The sequence below is a fragment of the Crocodylus porosus genome, unplaced genomic scaffold (genome assembly GCF_001723895.1).
Source record: "Crocodylus porosus isolate Cpor-Errol unplaced genomic scaffold, CroPor_comp1, whole genome shotgun sequence".
In the NCBI taxonomy this organism is placed as follows: domain Eukaryota; kingdom Metazoa; phylum Chordata; order Crocodylia; family Crocodylidae; genus Crocodylus; species Crocodylus porosus.
In genome coordinates, this window is record NW_017728947.1 from 46,394,396 (window position 1) to 46,412,355 (window position 17,960).

A 17,960-nucleotide genomic window follows, 5' to 3' on the forward strand; every position below is an offset into this window, starting at 1 on the left:
GGTAAAGGGGTGCGGGTCGCAGGACCAGCCCAGAGGCACCGGTAAAGGGGCACCAGGTACGTGACCGGCCCAGAGGCACCGGTAAGAGGGGCGCAAGTTTCAGGACCACCTCAGGGGCGCCGGTGAAGGGGCGCCAGGCGCGTAATAAGTCTGGGAACACCTGAGAGTGGCGCCAGGTGTGTAGCAAGCCAAAGGGTACCAGAAAGGGGCACCAGGGTGTGACGAGCCCAGAGCGCCAGAGAGGGCACTACAGGGTGAGGGACCTAATAACATCCGGGGACAGCTGTGAGGCTTGGGGCGTGCTGAAGGGGAGGTAGGAGGCATGCATTGTCCATAAGGCTGGGGGTGTTGAAGCACCCCACTGGGAACGGAGGTAACACCAGCGCGGTGTCTAAGATGAGAGTAGGCAGCCTCCCATACTGAACCTTATAACAGCAAAGACATGGCAGGCGAGTTGAGGGTGCTGGATCACCTTAACTGACATGGCGGGGGGCACTAGGGAGCATCACAGCCGCTCCTAGGCCCCACTCTGTGTCACAAGTGAAGAGCCATTTTAAAATGTGCACCAAGTTGGATTGCCAGGATAAATTACCTGATTTCCCTTCCTTTTAACTTCTGGAGTAGACTTGTTATCCTACCTGTGTAGAAAGGACTGTTATATCACAGGAAATGAAGGTAACTTCAAGGCAGGGAGTTAAGGGTTTACGAAGCTTCAGTCACCGATTCAATTTGGAGAAGATTCAGCCTGATTCAGAGGCCGAATCACCAAATCCGAATCAAATTGGGAGGAAAAAAACAACTTCTGAATCAATTTAGAAAAGATTCGGAGATTTGGAAAGCAGTCTTTCAAGGGAACAGAAATTGAGAAGAGGGAGGGGGAGCAGGGGGGGAAGACTGACATCTGTAGCTGGTCAGTGACTGTGAGCTTTCCCTGAATCCTTTTCCAATCACAGTGCTGTGGGGCAGGGACCTAGAAACAGCATGTAAGCATCTGTCTGCAGCCTTTCTGTCCCTCTTGTGAGCTGTTTCTGCCTGAACAACAGCATCTGAAAGGTACTGGGCTGGCTTGGCTTCCTAGTGGTCAATCTCCTGCTAGTTTGTGTTCTTGGAAAGGATTGGATACAGCTTACTAACTAGAATCCCTCTACTTTATCCCTATCCAATCCATTTCTTTCAACTTACTCTTCCCCGCAAAACTTCTGAGTTGTTCTTGTTACACACACACTCGCCCCCCCCCCGAAACAAAGCTGTGTTCTGGCACGAAGAAGAGCTATTAATATTATTAATTACACATATGTACAGTAAACACAAGAAGTCAGACACAGTCATATATCAGAGAAGAATTAGTTATACACGCAGACACATTTTCCAGCGCAGGAAAGAGTATTATGAAGCACGCTGGAAAGGCAGTGCCAGGTCTGGCAGGGGAGGGAGAGGGACTAGGTAGGGTAGGGGGAGAGCTAGAGCTGCAAGTTCCCCCCCCCCAACATAGATGCATCCTCTTTCTTGGAAGCCATGAGTCTTCTACTGCCAGTGGGAGCAGTACCTGTCCCTGTACCTGCACCACCTCTCCTAACATCAGAAGTAGCCACCAGCAGTAGAATGAGTCTCCTGCACCCCAGCTTCATCTGCCAGCATGAGCCTTTCAGTGGCAGAGGAGGAGCTGGATCTGGAACCTGGGGACCTAAGCACCCTAGCAAAAGAAATTCTGGGGACCGAGGGGGAATCTGAGTTGGTGTTCCACACCCCTCAGAGTTTCCCTAGAGCCAAGTCTCCTCTGGTAGGTACCTCAGAGGAGGTTGAGGTTGTGGAGACAAGTGGCTCAGCTGAGTTGGCTCCTCTTGTTACATCTCAGCCTGCTGAGGAGTGGAGGATAAGGCAGGATCCCCACTCTCAACCCAGAAGCTGGTGGGGTAGTGTAGTGTGGGGTCATTTGAGGTGCCAGATGACTCCAAGTAAACAGTCTGCCAGCGCTGCTGAAGGCAGATCAGCCAGGGCAAGGAGGTGAAACACTTTACCACCATGGCGATGCTGCTGCATCTCAGGAGGCAGCACCACCCCCTTGCACTCGTTCCTCCTCAGCCTGACACCAGTAGGAGTGTGCCCAAAGGGAAGTCCCCCACTTGCTCCAAAGCCCCTGTTCCCATGAAGCAGAGGCAGGATATCCTGGAGCAGTGGAAGAAAGCCACAGACAGAGGGGGGCATGTTGCAAGGGCAAGTGAGGTCACACAGAGCATTGGGGAGTTGCTTGCTCTGGATGACAAGCCCTTCTCAGTTGAGTGGCCAGGGTTCAGGCAGCTCATGGTGCTCATGGCCCCATCCTACAAAGTGCCTGCATGCATCACCTTCAGCAGGATGGTGGTGCCCTCCCTGTATGAGGCATGCAGGGAGTACTTGAGGGAGGAGCTGTGCCAGGCAGGGCTGCAGGTAACCTTGCACTTCACCCCAGACATCTGGAGAAGTCAGGGTGGAGATCACACCTACCTCTCCCTCACAGGGCACTGGTGCGATCAGTCAGGCTGTCAGTAGGCACTCCTTTAAGCTGAGGTGATGGATGAGTCCAACATGGCAGGGGAGATCATGATGGGTATGAACTGCATGATGCAGGGGTGGCTCATTGGGCAGGGTGAGCTTACCTGTGGGTTCATTTTCACTGACAATGAGGCTAATATGTTGGCATCCACTGTGTGGCACACAAGCTGCACCTCATAGTTCGAGACATCTTGGAAGGGGACAGGGCTGCCAGTGATGGCCCAATCACTACCACCCAGCTGATTTAAAAATGCAGGAAGGTGGTGGGCTACTTCCATGGCAGCATCAAGGGGGGCAAGATGCTGTGGGAGAAACAGGCAGAGCTGAGCATCCCGCAGCACAAAATTATGCAGGATGAGGAGACTCGGTGGAACTCCACATACTTCTGCAAAGGCTGGTGGAGCAACAGAAGGCCATCCATGAGATGGCCTTGCTTGGGGAGATTGGGGTCAATGCCCCCCTTAACAAAGCGGCGAGGGATACCATCTCCCAGATCTTGGTGATCCCCAAGCTGTTCCTCGAGGGCACCAAGACCCTCAGTGCTGGTGATGTCTGCTTTAGCCAGGTGATCCCCTTAGTGAGGGAATTGGAGAACTAAATGGAGAAGTTCCAAGGGATCAGTGTTCCTGGATGGGGGCAAGCCACTGTCATCAGATGTGCAGGCACTGGTGAGGTGACTGAAGGAAGGCATCAGGAAACAGCTGGATCTGTTGTGGACCAGTACAGTTCACATGCTGGTGGACATGTGTGACCCAAGGGTGAAGGGGAGCATGTGCCCTGGCAGCACCGAAACCCTCGATCACTAGACGGAGGTGCTGGTGAACAGAGTCAGGGAGGCAGAAGGGCAGAGGTGAGGGGGTATGGAAGAGGGGAATCCACTTTCCTGTACCAGCACTTCCAGCACCAGCCAGTCTTCTCCATGCCAGCTGCTGCCAGTGTGGGCCAAGGACATGGTTTCAGTGTTGGAGTCCAAACGCACCAGACCCCAGCCTTGGGCAGGTAGTGCCGAAGCTTCAGTGGCTACCTATCTTGCCAAAGATGTGGAGCCACTGGACTGTGACCTCTTGGCCTAACGAGCAGCCTGTAGCCAGATGTGGCAGGATCTGGCCACGGTTGCCTGGGAACACGTATCCTGTCCACTGACCAGTATTCAGCATTGCTGGGGATATTGTGACACTCCACTGCACCTGCTTCAATCCTGGTTTGGTGGAGCAGCTGGTGTTCCTGAAGGTGAACCTCCTGCTGCTGGGGTTCCCCAAGCTCCAGGTGCAGATGGAGTGAGTGCCACCCTCATCACTCTGTCCACACCTATTTCCTTTTAAAACATTTAATGCCCTGCTCTCAGAGCTGGAGGTGGCACTCACTGCATCACCAGCCAGCAGGGGAAGAACATGTCCCTGCTGAGCTCCTGTGCCAGGATGAACTTTGAGGTATGGGCTGGGGCTGTGGGGAAGGAAAAGGCCCCAAGTTTAGGCCTAACCACTAAAATTGCACCCTGCCAGAGTCAGGACGCCTGGTGGGACTGCCAGTGGTGTGGCAGCCCCAGGAAATGCTGGGACCAAGGATCTCCATGGTGAAAGGGGGGTAGGAGGTGCCATAACAGAAACCCATCACGTCTTTGATGGGCCTGAGGCTTGCTGGTTGTCGTGGAGTTGAAGCTCCAAGTGAGCTTGGCTTAGCTGCCTGGGATGCCATCTGCAAGGCATGGACTTCTGGGTTTAAAACCCTTTGTCAGGCTAAGAAAGCATCTAGTTGGTGTGTGTGTGCTCTTCCTGGATGGAAGGAATAGTAAATAAGCCAGAGGCTGGCATGCAGTGCAGGCAAGAAAGCCAGTCAGTGAAAATATAAATGGAGGTGTCAGGAGGTGAGAGACAGGCTGGGATAGAGTGGAAGGGGGATGTAGCAGGTAAAAGAGGCACAGGCCCACTGGGAGTGCACAAGTGAGATAATTCAGCATCATTTCCTCCCAGATTTCTCATTTCTATTGAGTATCCTTTAGATAGTATCCTACAGATGTATTTGGACTTCTCTGAATTAACTCATGAAAGCTGTATTTAATTTCTCACCCCTTTCTGTTGCTTCGCTTGTGATCAGATATTCCAATATAATCTCCTCCACAGATATTGCTGATGTGCTCCTTTATCGCTAATGGTCTGGAAGAAGGAGTAAGCTCTGTCAAGTACCTTGTTAAATTACTGTTCATCAACACTTTGAAACAGTCCAGTGGGTTTCAGTCACTGATGATTTTAGTCTTTGTTCCAAATAGAAATTATAAGACAACTAGCCAATTGCCTGTCAAGAATGACTGGCAGGGGTGGGGGCTGAGATGGAGTGCTGCTTCCTAATGCCCCATGCTGCTGCTGTTCTGCCTCTTGCAGGGAGCAGGGTGGGAGAGCCAAGGCCAGTAGCTCCCCCACTCTCTGTCTGGTCCTCGGGGTGGCTTCAGAAACATGGTGGCACTCCCCCATGCTTGGAGCACTCTGGCTGTTTCCGTCAGCCAATCAGAGTGCAAATAAAGCATTACAGACAGACTTAGGCTTTTATAATATTAGAATTTATGAAAATAAAACTATTTTGAAGAGCATCTTTGTCTTTACTCTGTTACAAGGTGAAGGTAGCTGACTTAGCAAATAAAAACCTAGGATTCCAGACTAGCCCAGGGATTGACACGACACTGTTCGATGAGGGACAGAAAGGCTTCATTTACTACAAGTATTTAAAATCAAGTCAAGTGAGCCCAAACCAAATCAAGAGTCCAGTAATTAGCTATAAGGTGATGATTTCTCACCAAAAAGGTGACAAAGAGGTGGTCTGTTTCTCTTCAACTTCTCGAGTAAGTCAGGCACATCAGCAACTGGTGTCAGAGAGATTTCTCACTCTTGAAGCACACACACTGTTTGCTGTTTTACTGCTTTTTTTTATACCCTTAGTTTAGCATCTTCAAAGCATTCTTTTAGGTGTGTAAATCAAGAGAGAGTCCCAAGCAGTAATTGACAGGAAAATCCTGTTAATCAACCTGCTCACTGTTGGTTATCAGAAATTTCTAATTTGAATCAGTTACCTTCTTCAGTAACAAGGTTATCCAGGTTTGCAACTTATCAAGAAACTGATTAACAGCCAGGAAAAAAACATACTAAATCAGGAGGAGACATCTATTACATATGGAGAATGTCTCTTCCTGCACATAAACATGAGTTAGTCCCAAAAGAAATATTTACCATACTAATTAAGGGTAGACATTTCATATGGTTACATACCAGACAACTAAGAGTCTTCCTGAAATCATCCTGACTATAGCAAGATAAGTTGGAAGAGATACTTCATTATTCCTTCTTAGATGGCCTAGCCATGAACTCGCATCCTCTTGCATTATGCAGTTAGCATTATTATTCTGTATTTTAATTTTTGTGAGTAGGTCCAAGCTTAGCATGAGTTTCAGTCTCATCACTGACCCCAGTTGTGATAATCTTGTTTTCAGGTAATCACTCCTAGCAGCATACACCTTGAGAAAAGGGAATGTTGACATACAATTTTTTGGGTAACTCATCTGTTTCTCACTCAAGCCTTGAGTGATCAAGCAAGAATTAACTGTTTCTGGACATCAGGATTTTCTGAATTATTTTGAACCCAGATCTTTTCTTGCTTATTCATTGTGATCTCAGTGGCACACTTTGATGGAACAGAACAACATTTGGCTCTGTACTGCATAATTCAGACTAAATGGAAAGTAACTTGTGGATTTGTTTTGTTTTTGTTTTCTCTTAGTTGGTGAACACAAATGAGAACTTAAGCAAGAGTCGTAAGATCCTTCGTTCTATGTCCAGAAAGTGAGTAGCACGTACTACTTTCCAATAATCAGTCCGGGACAGGTTTGCTCTTTATTTTAAAATTTCAAAGAAGGATGCAGCCAGAAGACTGGTGCATGAATTGTTTCCCCCAGTAGCTGAAAACAATCATCTCTGATAGAACACAGCATTAGATTTATAACAGATAGTAATGTTGCACATCAATTTCAGACAGTAACATGGTAATCTTTATTTAGCTGGAACTGGAGGGATTTAGGAGAAAAACATGTAACATACACATTTTTTTCTGAATAAAGGGACTTGCACTTTCTCTTCTCTGCAAGTGCTGTGGAATCTTTTTCAATGACTGCTCATAGAGTAATATACTACCGTATTTACTCAAATACAAGGGAACCCCTGAGTAATTAGATTCTATATATGGAAAATTATATCAAATTTATAATTTTTCCTAGTATAGAATCTATTTATTGGAGGTTGGCCTTGAATTTATCCCCTTCCCAGTGCTACAGCAGGGAAAAATTAAATCTGGGGAGTCAGGTAACCCCTTTGCCCTTCCCCTCCTGTCCTCACCCCAGCTTCTTTTCCCTGCAGCCCTTCCCCCCGCCCCTTTACTGTTAGACCCTGCTCTCTGAGCACATGGAAATGAGGGGGGAACTTGAAAACACTAACCTTGAAATAAAAATGCCTGTAGTAATTTGCATATAGCCAAATTACTGTAGGTACCCATAGATTTAGCTCATCCAGAACTGCTATATTTTACCTTTTTTTCTAAATTGCTGCAAGCTTTAGCACAGGTACTCCATAAAGACTTTTTAAGCAGTTGTTCTTTGCAAACTATGCATGATACAAGTCCAAAGCCAAAAGACTCATGATTTATCATATTTTTAATTGGGCTGGGCCCCAGCAGAGTCAACAGCATTTCAAGCCATTGTGATGCCACAGCTCAGCATTGCTCAGGATGTGTGTGTACTCCACATACCCCCTTGTCCCACACAGGATCTGTGCTAATTAGCCTTTCCATTCATGACTGGATCCAGGTCGTCTTGTTACAAGTCCTGGGATCCTCCAAAACTGTATATGCAGATGAGGTGCAGGGCAACCTGGTCTAGCTCCATCTCACGGAGGGTGGTGCAACACTAATCATATGCAGTAGGCTGAGAGAGGGGGCAGCAGAGGTGCTTGCCAGATATTTAAGGCTGTGAAACAGGAATTACTGGAAATGGGGAAGAAACTGGAGAGCTTCAAAAGGGATCTGGATGCACACCTTGCTGGGGTTATTTGACCCCAGCAGTCTTTCATGCCCAGAGCAGGGGAGCTGGACCTGATCATCTTACCAGGTCCTTCCCAGCCCTAAACTTTAATGAATCTGTGAAAGGTGCAGCTCAGCTGTGGGAGTGAAGATGAAGTCTAAATGTATGCAGTGTTGTGGCTCACCATTTCTTGAAAAAGAGTTAGTGCTGAGGGGGACTGCATGTGGTGGACACTATCATGATTCTTATTCAGATAGCCTGCACTAAGTTCTCTTCATGGTCAGCTCCCATCAGTGTTTGCCCAGTATGGGGTATATGCTTTATAGTCTTACTCAGTGTTGGCTGCATTTAATCAACTTCGTAGTTGGTTTGCACTACTGAGCACACACCTACTTTTAGCAGCAGTTCAAAGATAAACAATTTATTTAATGAGTTTTCCTTGTATACAGCTATAAGGCAAAGGGCTCTTTTCCCTATGTTGATGGGAGGACACCTCCTCTTGTTTTTGAGTAGAAATGGTAGTATACAAATTAACGATTCCCTGCTATTCTAAAATCTCCAGTGCACAATTGCTAGTTGGTATGCACTGTCATGTTGCTGTACTAACTGCAAATGGTGTATGTGATTGCACATGCTATAAACTGAGTTGAGACCACAGGAACATGAAATAGTTAATCAGATCAAGGAGACATTTATTCTGTTCACAAGTTTGACAGTGACCAGTGTTTGTTGCAGGCTGGTTAGACCAAAGGAACGTGAGGGAAACTTTCTTCCTAGTTCCCATTTTGTCAGTAGTCTGCTAATAACCACAGGTGTAAAGGTTGCTATCACTTAATAATAATTATCATCTTTAGCTATGCTAGGGGTGATTAAACCCTTAGTTGTTAACTCTCTTTCTGGCTTTGTTTGCCTCTAACTTCTTTGAAAATACATTCTACGGGTGGCTTATGCATTGGAGCCGTTATTTCTATTTTATTTTTTTTATTTAAATTTTTGTTTTACTTTAATTAATTTCTTCAAAGCAAATAGGTATTACTCCTATGGTTTTCACATAATTTTAAAACCTTTTAATGTTATCCATAAAATACCTTTCTTTGCCCCATTTTTTCATTAAACTATTTTGGACCTCTATCCTTGAAACAGGGTAACCAAATATGAACACTCCTCATGGGAGAAGGTACCATATGTTTGTAGAATGGCATTCTCCTTTCCACTGTTTTTGCTCAAACACTGGATTTTAACTACTTCTGCACATTGAACTGTCAAAAGTGTGTACTTAGTTCTTGTATATTATTACCTTTTTCACATGTGATGCCTGTTTGCTTAAGGAGAATCCAAATGAACTTAATCAAAACTAACCATCTGTACACTCAGTGCTTTTTCCTAGGAATAGTTCTGACAAGGGTCTTCAGAACACTACTTTCATCTTGTTTTAACTTTTTCTTAGCTAAATTTTTACCAAAAATGTTAAAGGTCCAAACTATCATGGATTTTGTTTACTAGTCTGGAGAGGTATTGACTTTTTAAACAAGGTTGGGGGAAAGGAGTTGGCCCTTTCTATCCAAGACAACTTTTAACCTGGTACTAAACCAAAGCTGGCTACTAGTTTGATTTCCAATCTGTGTATTGCTGGAACTATGTTGCTCATGGATACATGGAAATAAAAATAAAAACTCAGGCTGGTGGGGAAGAGCAAAATTTGTGTGTTACTTAATATCTTGTCGCTTATGTGAGCCACAGAGCTTTGGAACCATTGCCCTAGTTCCTTTTTCCAGATGGGTTCAGTGTAACTGCTCTAAGGCAGATTGTCAGGAGTCCCCACTATACTTAATTTTGCTTAAGAAGTTATACCATGGTATGAAAAGAACTGAAGCTGAATGGCAAGACTCAGATTGTATGTTGACTTTTTAATGAGTTACAAAGGAGACTTCTGTTTACTGAGAAGGTAGTGGTGGAAATCAAAGGAAAGTCATGTGATATGCTGCTTAAGCTTCAGTAGTGAAGCCTTTCAGGAAGACAGTCTTGTGCTAACCTCAAAGCAGTTAAGTGGTGACCCAGTAAGTAACTTACCAGCTGTGATACAGATACGGTTTTAGATGTCTTGATCCTAAGCTCCCTTTCTCCACCCCTCTAGAGTAACTACAAACAAGTTGCTGCTGTCTGTCATCATCATCCTGGAACTAGCCATCTTGGGAGGTGTGGTCTACTACAAGTTCTTCCGGAAAAGCTGAGCTTTCATGGCAGAAAGTCTGATTTTCATAACTGTCCATCAAGGATCATATGTTGACAGTGTAACTGAGTTACTGGAAGGCAGTAGCTCCAGAAAAGCAGATGGGACAGCTCTTCCTAGTGAAGGGTCCTGTGATTGAACTGTCAGGTTTGACAGCACACTCAAAATGAAACTGTACTAACTCTAGGCAGGCACCAAGTGATGGTAAAAGAGAAAATGCAGGAGACACTGACTGAAGTCATGGTAAGACTAATAACAAGGTAATAAATGCTTTATTACACATTCAATTTACATAATGTCTAAGTGAATTAAAATTCGGTACATAATACAGCAGTTACTGATCAGCTGGAAAAACTACAGTTTTTTTTAAAACCTAAAAGTATTCCACTCTACAAGTGTCTGATACAGTCAGTCTTACTCAAGCTGCACAAGTGCCTTGGTAGAGCTTGGGAATGTCCAACACTTGAAGTCTTAAATCCTCACTTGCTCTTCACTTTCTGATTCATCTGGTGAACTAGGTGTTGGGAGTTCATCAAAAACAGTATGTGCCCCTTCTCTTGTTTGCCCAAAGCATGTTGCAATCACATCTACTGCAAGACTGGCAGTAGCCTTCACTTCCTCCTGAGAAGCTCCAAGCAGTGGGTTTACTTCTACCAGGTCAATTGCTGAAAGCATTCCTAAGGGCAAAGCAGAGATGACCATAGTTAAATGACACAACAGAAAAGTCCCAACAAGAGGTTTTTCCAGACTTGAGGCACCCTGCTAATGCTACAGGAATTCAAAGTATGAGGACCAGGGTAACACCTTGGGAAAAAACTAAAGTTCATTTGAAATACTAGGAGACTTCCTACAGTGCAGTTCAGCAGCACCATTTGTTTGCGCTTTCTAGCATCTCAGTACACACACACAGCCCTAGGCTCCCTCTTTCCAGTGGTTTTATTACTATTCAACAGTATCGTTAATGCATTCTGCATAGCAACTGTGCTACACCTAAAACTTTCCCAAGGAGCAGCAATATCCCTGGACTACAGACCACTGCTGGAGACCTAGATGATGGTATAGGCATACAGGCTTATAGGCCCGCCCAACATTAAAAGGCTCTACCCCTGCAACTGTTACTGTGATTACTTGTTTTTGCAGTTTGTTACTATGATGATGCTCAATGCTATGAATAGAGAGAGTGTTACTGTGTGTGTCTGCAGGCTCAGGAAGACAGTAATGCTTCTAATAAAATTATTAAAATTCATAGAAACCAAAACTTTATAATGAAAAGGAGACTTTGTCTAACTTCTTCTGGCCAGCCTAGGACTACTTTCTACTACCGTAGGCTACACTTTGGGGTTAGCAATGCGATCAGCAATAGTAGTTCTGTATTTGGCAGTACATAGCCAGTTCTACTTTTGGACTAAGCTCTCTGCTAGCTCATCTACTTATGTGAGCCCATCTACTTATGTGAGCCCATGACCTAGTTTTGTTAAAGATTACCAGACATACTGAGGTTACTTATAGTTCGACCCCATAGTATCAATATAGAATTAATACAAATGCCTTGGAAGTGCCAGAAACAGACTTCTTGCTATAAAGCTACAACCAAGTACTGTCTAGGTAGCTTCTTTGACAGCTGGGCTTAATCAAGCTAAATGCAGTAGATTTCTTCCTACCTGTGTTGTGTATTTCCTCTGCAATATACATGCCTTCCCGATATGTTAATCCACCTAAAACAGGGGTTCCTGTTGCTGGAGCCAGTGAAGGATCAAAAGCATCAATGTCAAAGCTGAGGTGAACTGGTCTTTGTCTCCTGGTAGGAGGGGAGAGCGGGGAAAGGGAAGGGGAAAAGAGTCATGGCTTGTCTTGTGGTTTGGCTTTTTGTTTCTTCTATGTAACCACTGTTTTCTGTGGCCATGTCACCTTTAATTCATAGTATAGCAGACCATGTTCCATCGCAAAACGTATTTATTATCAATAATTATTCTCAGGGGATATATTGGCAGAACAGTTAAGGTAGCTTGTTATAACTTCAGAAGCACTTGTTCAAACTTTCCTCCAGATGCATGCCCAGTCTACCATGTAAATAAGGACCTGATCACTTGGACTGGAGAGTCAAAGGCACCTGGACATGTTTCTATATTAATTCATGTTCTCTCAGCTACAGTAGCTAGCATAATATTGCCATATGCAACAGGCCTCTAGGCTAAGGTGGGCCTTTTGACATCGTCATTTCAATCTGTTAAGTCCCACACAGATACTAATAAAGATTTGGGGAAGTGTGATGTAAATTAGTCAGACCTTGAGGGGATAGACTTTAGTCATGCTCTGTTGCTTCTACCTGGGCTCCCAGAGGACCATCCCAGTTCAGAGTGTTCTCCCACCCACCCATATGCCACAAAAGGGGGAACTCTGTCAGTTTACAGAGTTCCCCCTTTTTACATGTCTCATTCATGTGGGGAAAAGAGAAAAAGGCAGCAAAGGAAGTCCTAGCCAAGTAGGGAGATGGAGGCAGGCCCTGGCTATAGCAACAATAGTGAATTACATGGTATTTTTCCAGTATGTCAAAATCTATCCTTGGATTTCTGGCTAAGATGAATGACCATGTCACATTAGAAATGTGGTTTCAGGCCATCTGTAGACTCCAGTGTTTCTGCTTTGGCAAAAAAGGACTCAAGTGAGATGCTGCAGTCACAGAACCTGGATACATGGGATGTTAAGTATGGCTTAGGTGGGCTTGAAAAGCTCGCCTGAGTGAAAGCAATTGCCTCAGTTTACAAAAAGCTTAACATTTTAATAGTATGTAAAAGGTATGTGTATAGGCAGCTGTTAACAGCAAAACACAACATTTACTTTGTGCTAGGTAGTTCACAGGTTTGAGCAGCAAATGAAAACGATTTCCCTACATATGATTCAAATCCCATTCCTTTAAAAAAAAGGAAAGCTTTAGTAGCAGTATGGTATTGGATTAAAAAGAGGTGGGACAAAGGAACTTTCTGAATAAGTCCCATGCTTGTAACAGCTCACAGTTCTTGTGGCTGTTTGGTAAGTTATGGCAAGTGATTTCACTCAGATGTCAAGAGGCCAAGCTTCTGTTTTGTTTTTTAGAAGAACTTTTACTAGAGTGACACTGGAAGTTTATGTAACTGCTACCTAGGTTGTGTGTGTTTGTGTGTGTATTCTGTTGACAGGATTGTTATCACTGGTGAAATGTAGTTAATTTATTTTTCCTTCTAATGAAATAACTTTCCAGAAAAGTAAATGCTGAAGCTCAAATGACTGGCAATTAGAGCAATTTAAATTTGTGTCTATTAGAGATTCCCTGATGTGCTAACTGGTCATTAAGGAGTTTGCATACTTATACAGTTACCTGCCCATCAGGTGTTCAAAGGTTTTTTCCATAACTTTTTGGATTCCAAGGCGATCAATATCCCTCATTGAGAAATATTGGATGTCATAGTTCTTCAAAATATAGCTGTTAAAAATAAATTGTTTATCTTTAGTCCTGGCAATAGCCCACATCATGGATGTAGCTTTGTCCAATGGGAACATGCAATTTTAAGACTTGAGAAGAAACAGCCCACCAACCCATAAATATCTTGCACTTACTATTCAGCTGGATCCACATCCCTCAGACCTATGTATACAATATCAGGTGCTGAGAGGCAGGGCTTTAGCCAGGAAAACCCAGGAAGCTGTGGCATCTGCAAGCAGAAGGTGGATATACAGCTTTACAATTTGACTGTTGGGTATTTGACAAGCCTGTGCTTAATATTCCCCAAATGTTCACTGTGAAGTGCTTTGCATCTCATTTATTCAGACTAAAATCTTTCCAAAGCATAGTGTTTATTTGCAAATCAAATGCTTGGTACTAAATGCTGGTGACTACGTAATACTTTGGACTAGAAGCAAGGACTTCTATCTTAGGTCAGGTTTATCAGTAATTTACTACACAACTTAGCAAGTTACTTAAGCCTTCTGTGTTAATTTCACAGATGGATATACTTCTAGCAAAATCTTTAAGACACTTTATCTATATGGATGAGAACCACAAGAAAGTCAGTGTCTGCCTCCTATACATGCAGCTTTAAAGATTAATTAGATGGGACATGATATGCTATGAAATGTCCTTGGAAACAGGACTTACTGTATATTAAGTGTTTAACTTCAAGTCAGACCACCATGAAGGAGTAAAGCAGTGGCATTAAGGTACAATAGATGAGCTGCCAGGGTCAAATCTAGTGATAAAGCACTTACGTAAGTTATAACCTCATCTAGTTCTAACCAAAGCCTTCAATTAACTGAGGAGGAGCAGCCAAAAGTGCCCTGGGGTAGGGGTGAGACTGGCAAGTTTGTGAGCAGAGGTGGGTGATGCCATTGTATGGGTTGAAAGTGTCTGGTACTTTTTTCACCTGGGCCAGTTTTGTAACTGGAAGTGATTTTTATAGAGGGAGACCAAATATCCCCTTTTGTACAAGGAGGGAAACGGCTTACGTCAGTGGTCTCCCACACAGTGGTTTCTGGCTTGCATGCACTCACCTTTTTCATTTCAATTTAATAAAGTTGGTTGTCTGAAATACTGAGAGTTGACTTTATTCTGATCCAAAAACAACTGATCAGTGCTTTAGACAAACTGCAGTGTCTTTCTAGCATCTTTGGTGAGGCATGCAAAGTATCTTCAGATGCATGCAAATAACTGGCCCAAGGAATAGCAGGAGTCCAGAAAAAAGCTACTCCTTCTCACCTGCCACATTTGTACAAGGCATCTTGGTGATGAGACAGATGGTGGTTAATTCTACAAGTGACTCAGCATAAGTAACTGATGTCTATAAGGATGGATGGGCAGACAAAGTAGCGTTAAACTGCTTGTCCCTACAGGCAAGCTTGCGATGTCTTATTTATCTGGACTATAGAAGTAGCAGTGGAGATGGTTTTTTCTGTGCAAAGGCTAATGGGGAAATCTGTACCTTTTTCACCCTACTGCACAGGGACAAAGCTAACTCAGTCCGGGGAGTGGGAGCAGATGGTAGGGATTACATATTTCTGGAAAGAGAAACAATTCCATGACAAACCCTTCCTCGGCCTTGACTAGGTTCAGAGGTCCATGGCCACATAAAAGATCTTGAAAAATGGATTTAAAAAAAAGTCCTCTAAGCAATGGAGGGGAGCAGGGCAAGTCTTAAAATCTGCAAGGTTAAGTAAGATATTACATATGCACATCCTGAATTTAAGCCTTTTCCACCTTATGTCCCAGTGACTAAAATAAAAGACTGTTCTTTCTTGCTGTGTGTGCATCCTGATCAGACTCCTGATAGGTACAACAGAAGCTAAAGCCCAGCCATTGCAGCTAAGGACATGAGGTTGGTAAGCAAGAGTGGATTGCAGCCTTCCACCCTAAGAGAAGTACAGATGCAGGCCTTTTACTTAGAAAGGGTACACACAGAAAGTCTGAGTTAAGGGTCAGAGCCACAGCTAAGCCCAAGTTATCATCATCGATGGTATTAGAAGTGTGCCTATTGGAGTGAGCACAGAGTTGGAAGTCAGGAACTCCTATATTGCGGTTGTAACCTTGAGTAAGACAACTTGTAGGACCATCTAATATCCTACCCTTTTGAAGGGAAAAGGAATTAGTTTGTTGGAGAAGGCTGCAGTATGTAATAGAGTATAAACTATAGAATATGCATCAGACTTCTGAGAGCAAGATGTGACCAGAGGGAAACTGTAAAACAGCTTTTAGAATCATCTGGAAGGAGGAAGAATAAGCTGCCATCCAAGCATCAGCACAGCTGGTCTGTTCAACTGGGGTAAGTAAGAGACCTGTTCATATATGATCCTTACTTTGGTAGTTCAGATGTACATCCAAGCCAGCCAGAGTGAAGCTAAACTAGTACTACTGATCAATCAGCGATAAGTGTTAACAGTTAACGACGGATGATATTTCATGCCCCAGTGGGAAATCATATTGTGGTCCAGTGGAGCAGAACAAAGATCCAGATCCCTTGCAAATCAGGTAGGCTAATGTGTGATAAGCTTCTGAAGTGTGAAACAACTGGTATTGCTACTTGTCACTATGTGCACTTACAGGTGGAGGGAAAGCACATCTTTCAAGGCTAGCCTGAGCTTTTCATGGGGCAGGGCAGGGCTAGACTGGTCCCTGTCTAAACCCTTTTCTGCTTCCTCTATTTCACACTACCTAAATTTAGGTTGTTCTTACATTCTTCTTACTTACAGACCCCAGAAGGCCATCATCAATATTATCCTTTCGACAGCTTTCAAAACCTTGCTCTTTTGTCCAGCTAGTCGAAAGACAAAGTGTTTGGGAGGGATGGTTACCTAGAGAGGTGGTGGAATCTCCATCCCTGCAGGCTTTTAAGGCCCAGCTCAATAAAGCCCTGGCTGGAATGATCGAGTTGGGGATGGTTCTGCTCAGGTTGGACTAGATGACCTCCTGAGGTTCCTTCCAACCCTAATTTTCTATGAAACAAGCTGTAGACCTTTTCTTTCCTATAGGAAAAAGCAAATTTGAGATTTGCTTTTCTTCTTCTCCAGCTCTGAAAGACTTGCTTGACCTGCTCCTTTCCCACCTAGGCAGCTGTTGGGCCCTGGTCAAATGTGTCCTTTCCTCAGTGTTCTCCTTCTTGTGTCCTCCAGGAGTAGAGATGCCTCAAAGCTCTCAGAGGGTCATCTCTTCTGTGGATAGGAGTTGGGTGTGTGTTTAAAGCTAGTACGCCTAAAACAAAGGATTTCAACAACCAGAGGCCCTCACTGGTGCCCACACCCATCCTCTCAGGATGTCTTAGCATAGTTTTCTTCCCTTCTGATGCAAGATATGTAGCAAGGAATATTAGTATCCTTCCTTAAGCCTCAGGCATAACCTCCAGCATGAGACATGACCTCTGGCATGGAAGGTCAGTGCCCCCAAACCTTCATAACAGACTGCACTGGGTATGTGGCATGTCCAACCACATGTTGTTATAGAGGTTCTGGGCTACAGCTGAAGCAGATCAGTTATAAAGGCCTTAGGTCATCCTAATATTTAGTCTCCGATAGCAGCTGTGTACAGGTCAAAAGCTCTCATTAAACTGACCCCTTTAAAAAAAGGCAGAGGTTATCTTTTGGCAGACTTTTTATGCCAAGCAGGCTCCAGCAATCCTGAGTTGCAACAGTGTAGCCAGTCAGGAGAGACCATGCAGGACCTGCCCCTGACAGGCCTCAAAGTTGTCAAAATATAGGGCGTAATAAATACGTAAGCTATGAAGGGAGCAGCTACCAGCTGAGATATGCTCAGAACAGCTCTTCCAGGCTCCCGTTTTGGCTCATGTGACAAAATTGTTGCTCACATACTATGACTGTCTTTTGGCTAGAAAAATACTAGGAGCCACTGTCTAGCTGCTGGCTAGGAGCCTCTGCTCATCCATTAAGTGCTGACTTAGGATGGCCCAGGGTGAGCTAATGAGACATGAAGCTTCTCTCCTTTAGGTTGGGCTGCAAGTCAAGCAGCCATTATATAAGATACTGCTCTCAATCTAGTTCCTGCTACCATGGGTATATCCAAAATAGCTACATTTAGGACCCCACCCCTTAACAAGAGCCTCAGAACCCAAGATTTAAACAAGGGACTACCTCTGCCCTGGAGGGATAGACTATCAGGAGATGAACAAAGTGCATTATGGGAGGGATTAGATATGCTGCCAGCATATCATCTCACTGGGAAATAAAGGGGGGCAGGGGATACAAGTCCACCCTTTTCATCAGACTTGAAAATGAACAGTGCTGTACAGTTAGGCCATCATGCATGCAAAAAGTCAGAGCCACTTACTTTATCCTGGAGCTCTCGTAAGAGAAATGAGACGGGTTGTCCATGGAGATTTCCAGACTGGGTTGTGAGCGGGGTATTGATATCAGCATGTGCGTCCACCCAGATCACACAGAGGTGTGGGCACTGTCGTGTATGGCCACTAATGGCACCAAGCGCCAAGCTGGAGAAGCAACAGATCAAATCTTTACTCAGGTTGGGAAAACATACATCCCCTCGTGAACTCATTCAGAGTGACTGCAGTTCAGGGCACCCAGCAAGGTTGCCTTGTTTTATATAAAGCTGATGTTTGTGGCGAGGATGCCACAATGAGACCCACCATTACCACTGAGACCTGCATT

General features: G+C 44.4%; 2 protein-coding genes across 2 annotated transcripts in view; one reads left to right on the top strand and one right to left on the bottom strand.

Moving 5' to 3' along the window:
- Nucleotides 1-10,105, top strand: part of VTI1B (vesicle transport through interaction with t-SNAREs 1B) — a 22,668-nt gene extending 12,563 nt beyond the window's left edge. Inside the window, exons 5-6 of the mRNA XM_019551938.1 lie at nucleotides 6,298-6,359; nucleotides 9,723-10,105. Of these exons, the coding sequence (XP_019407483.1) occupies nucleotides 6,298-6,359; nucleotides 9,723-9,819 (159 nt within the window). The 3' untranslated portion in view covers nucleotides 9,820-10,105. The remainder of the gene's footprint in view (nucleotides 1-6,297; nucleotides 6,360-9,722) is intronic.
- ARG2 (arginase 2) overlaps nucleotides 10,076-17,960 on the bottom strand; it is a 27,784-nt gene continuing 19,899 nt past the window's right edge. The window contains exons 4-8 of the mRNA XM_019551937.1: nucleotides 17,623-17,782; nucleotides 13,413-13,507; nucleotides 13,174-13,278; nucleotides 11,480-11,616; nucleotides 10,076-10,495 (exon numbers count right to left, since the gene is read on the bottom strand). Coding sequence (XP_019407482.1) covers nucleotides 10,290-10,495; nucleotides 11,480-11,616; nucleotides 13,174-13,278; nucleotides 13,413-13,507; nucleotides 17,623-17,782 — 703 coding nt within the window. The 3' untranslated portion in view covers nucleotides 10,076-10,289. The remainder of the gene's footprint in view (nucleotides 10,496-11,479; nucleotides 11,617-13,173; nucleotides 13,279-13,412; nucleotides 13,508-17,622; nucleotides 17,783-17,960) is intronic.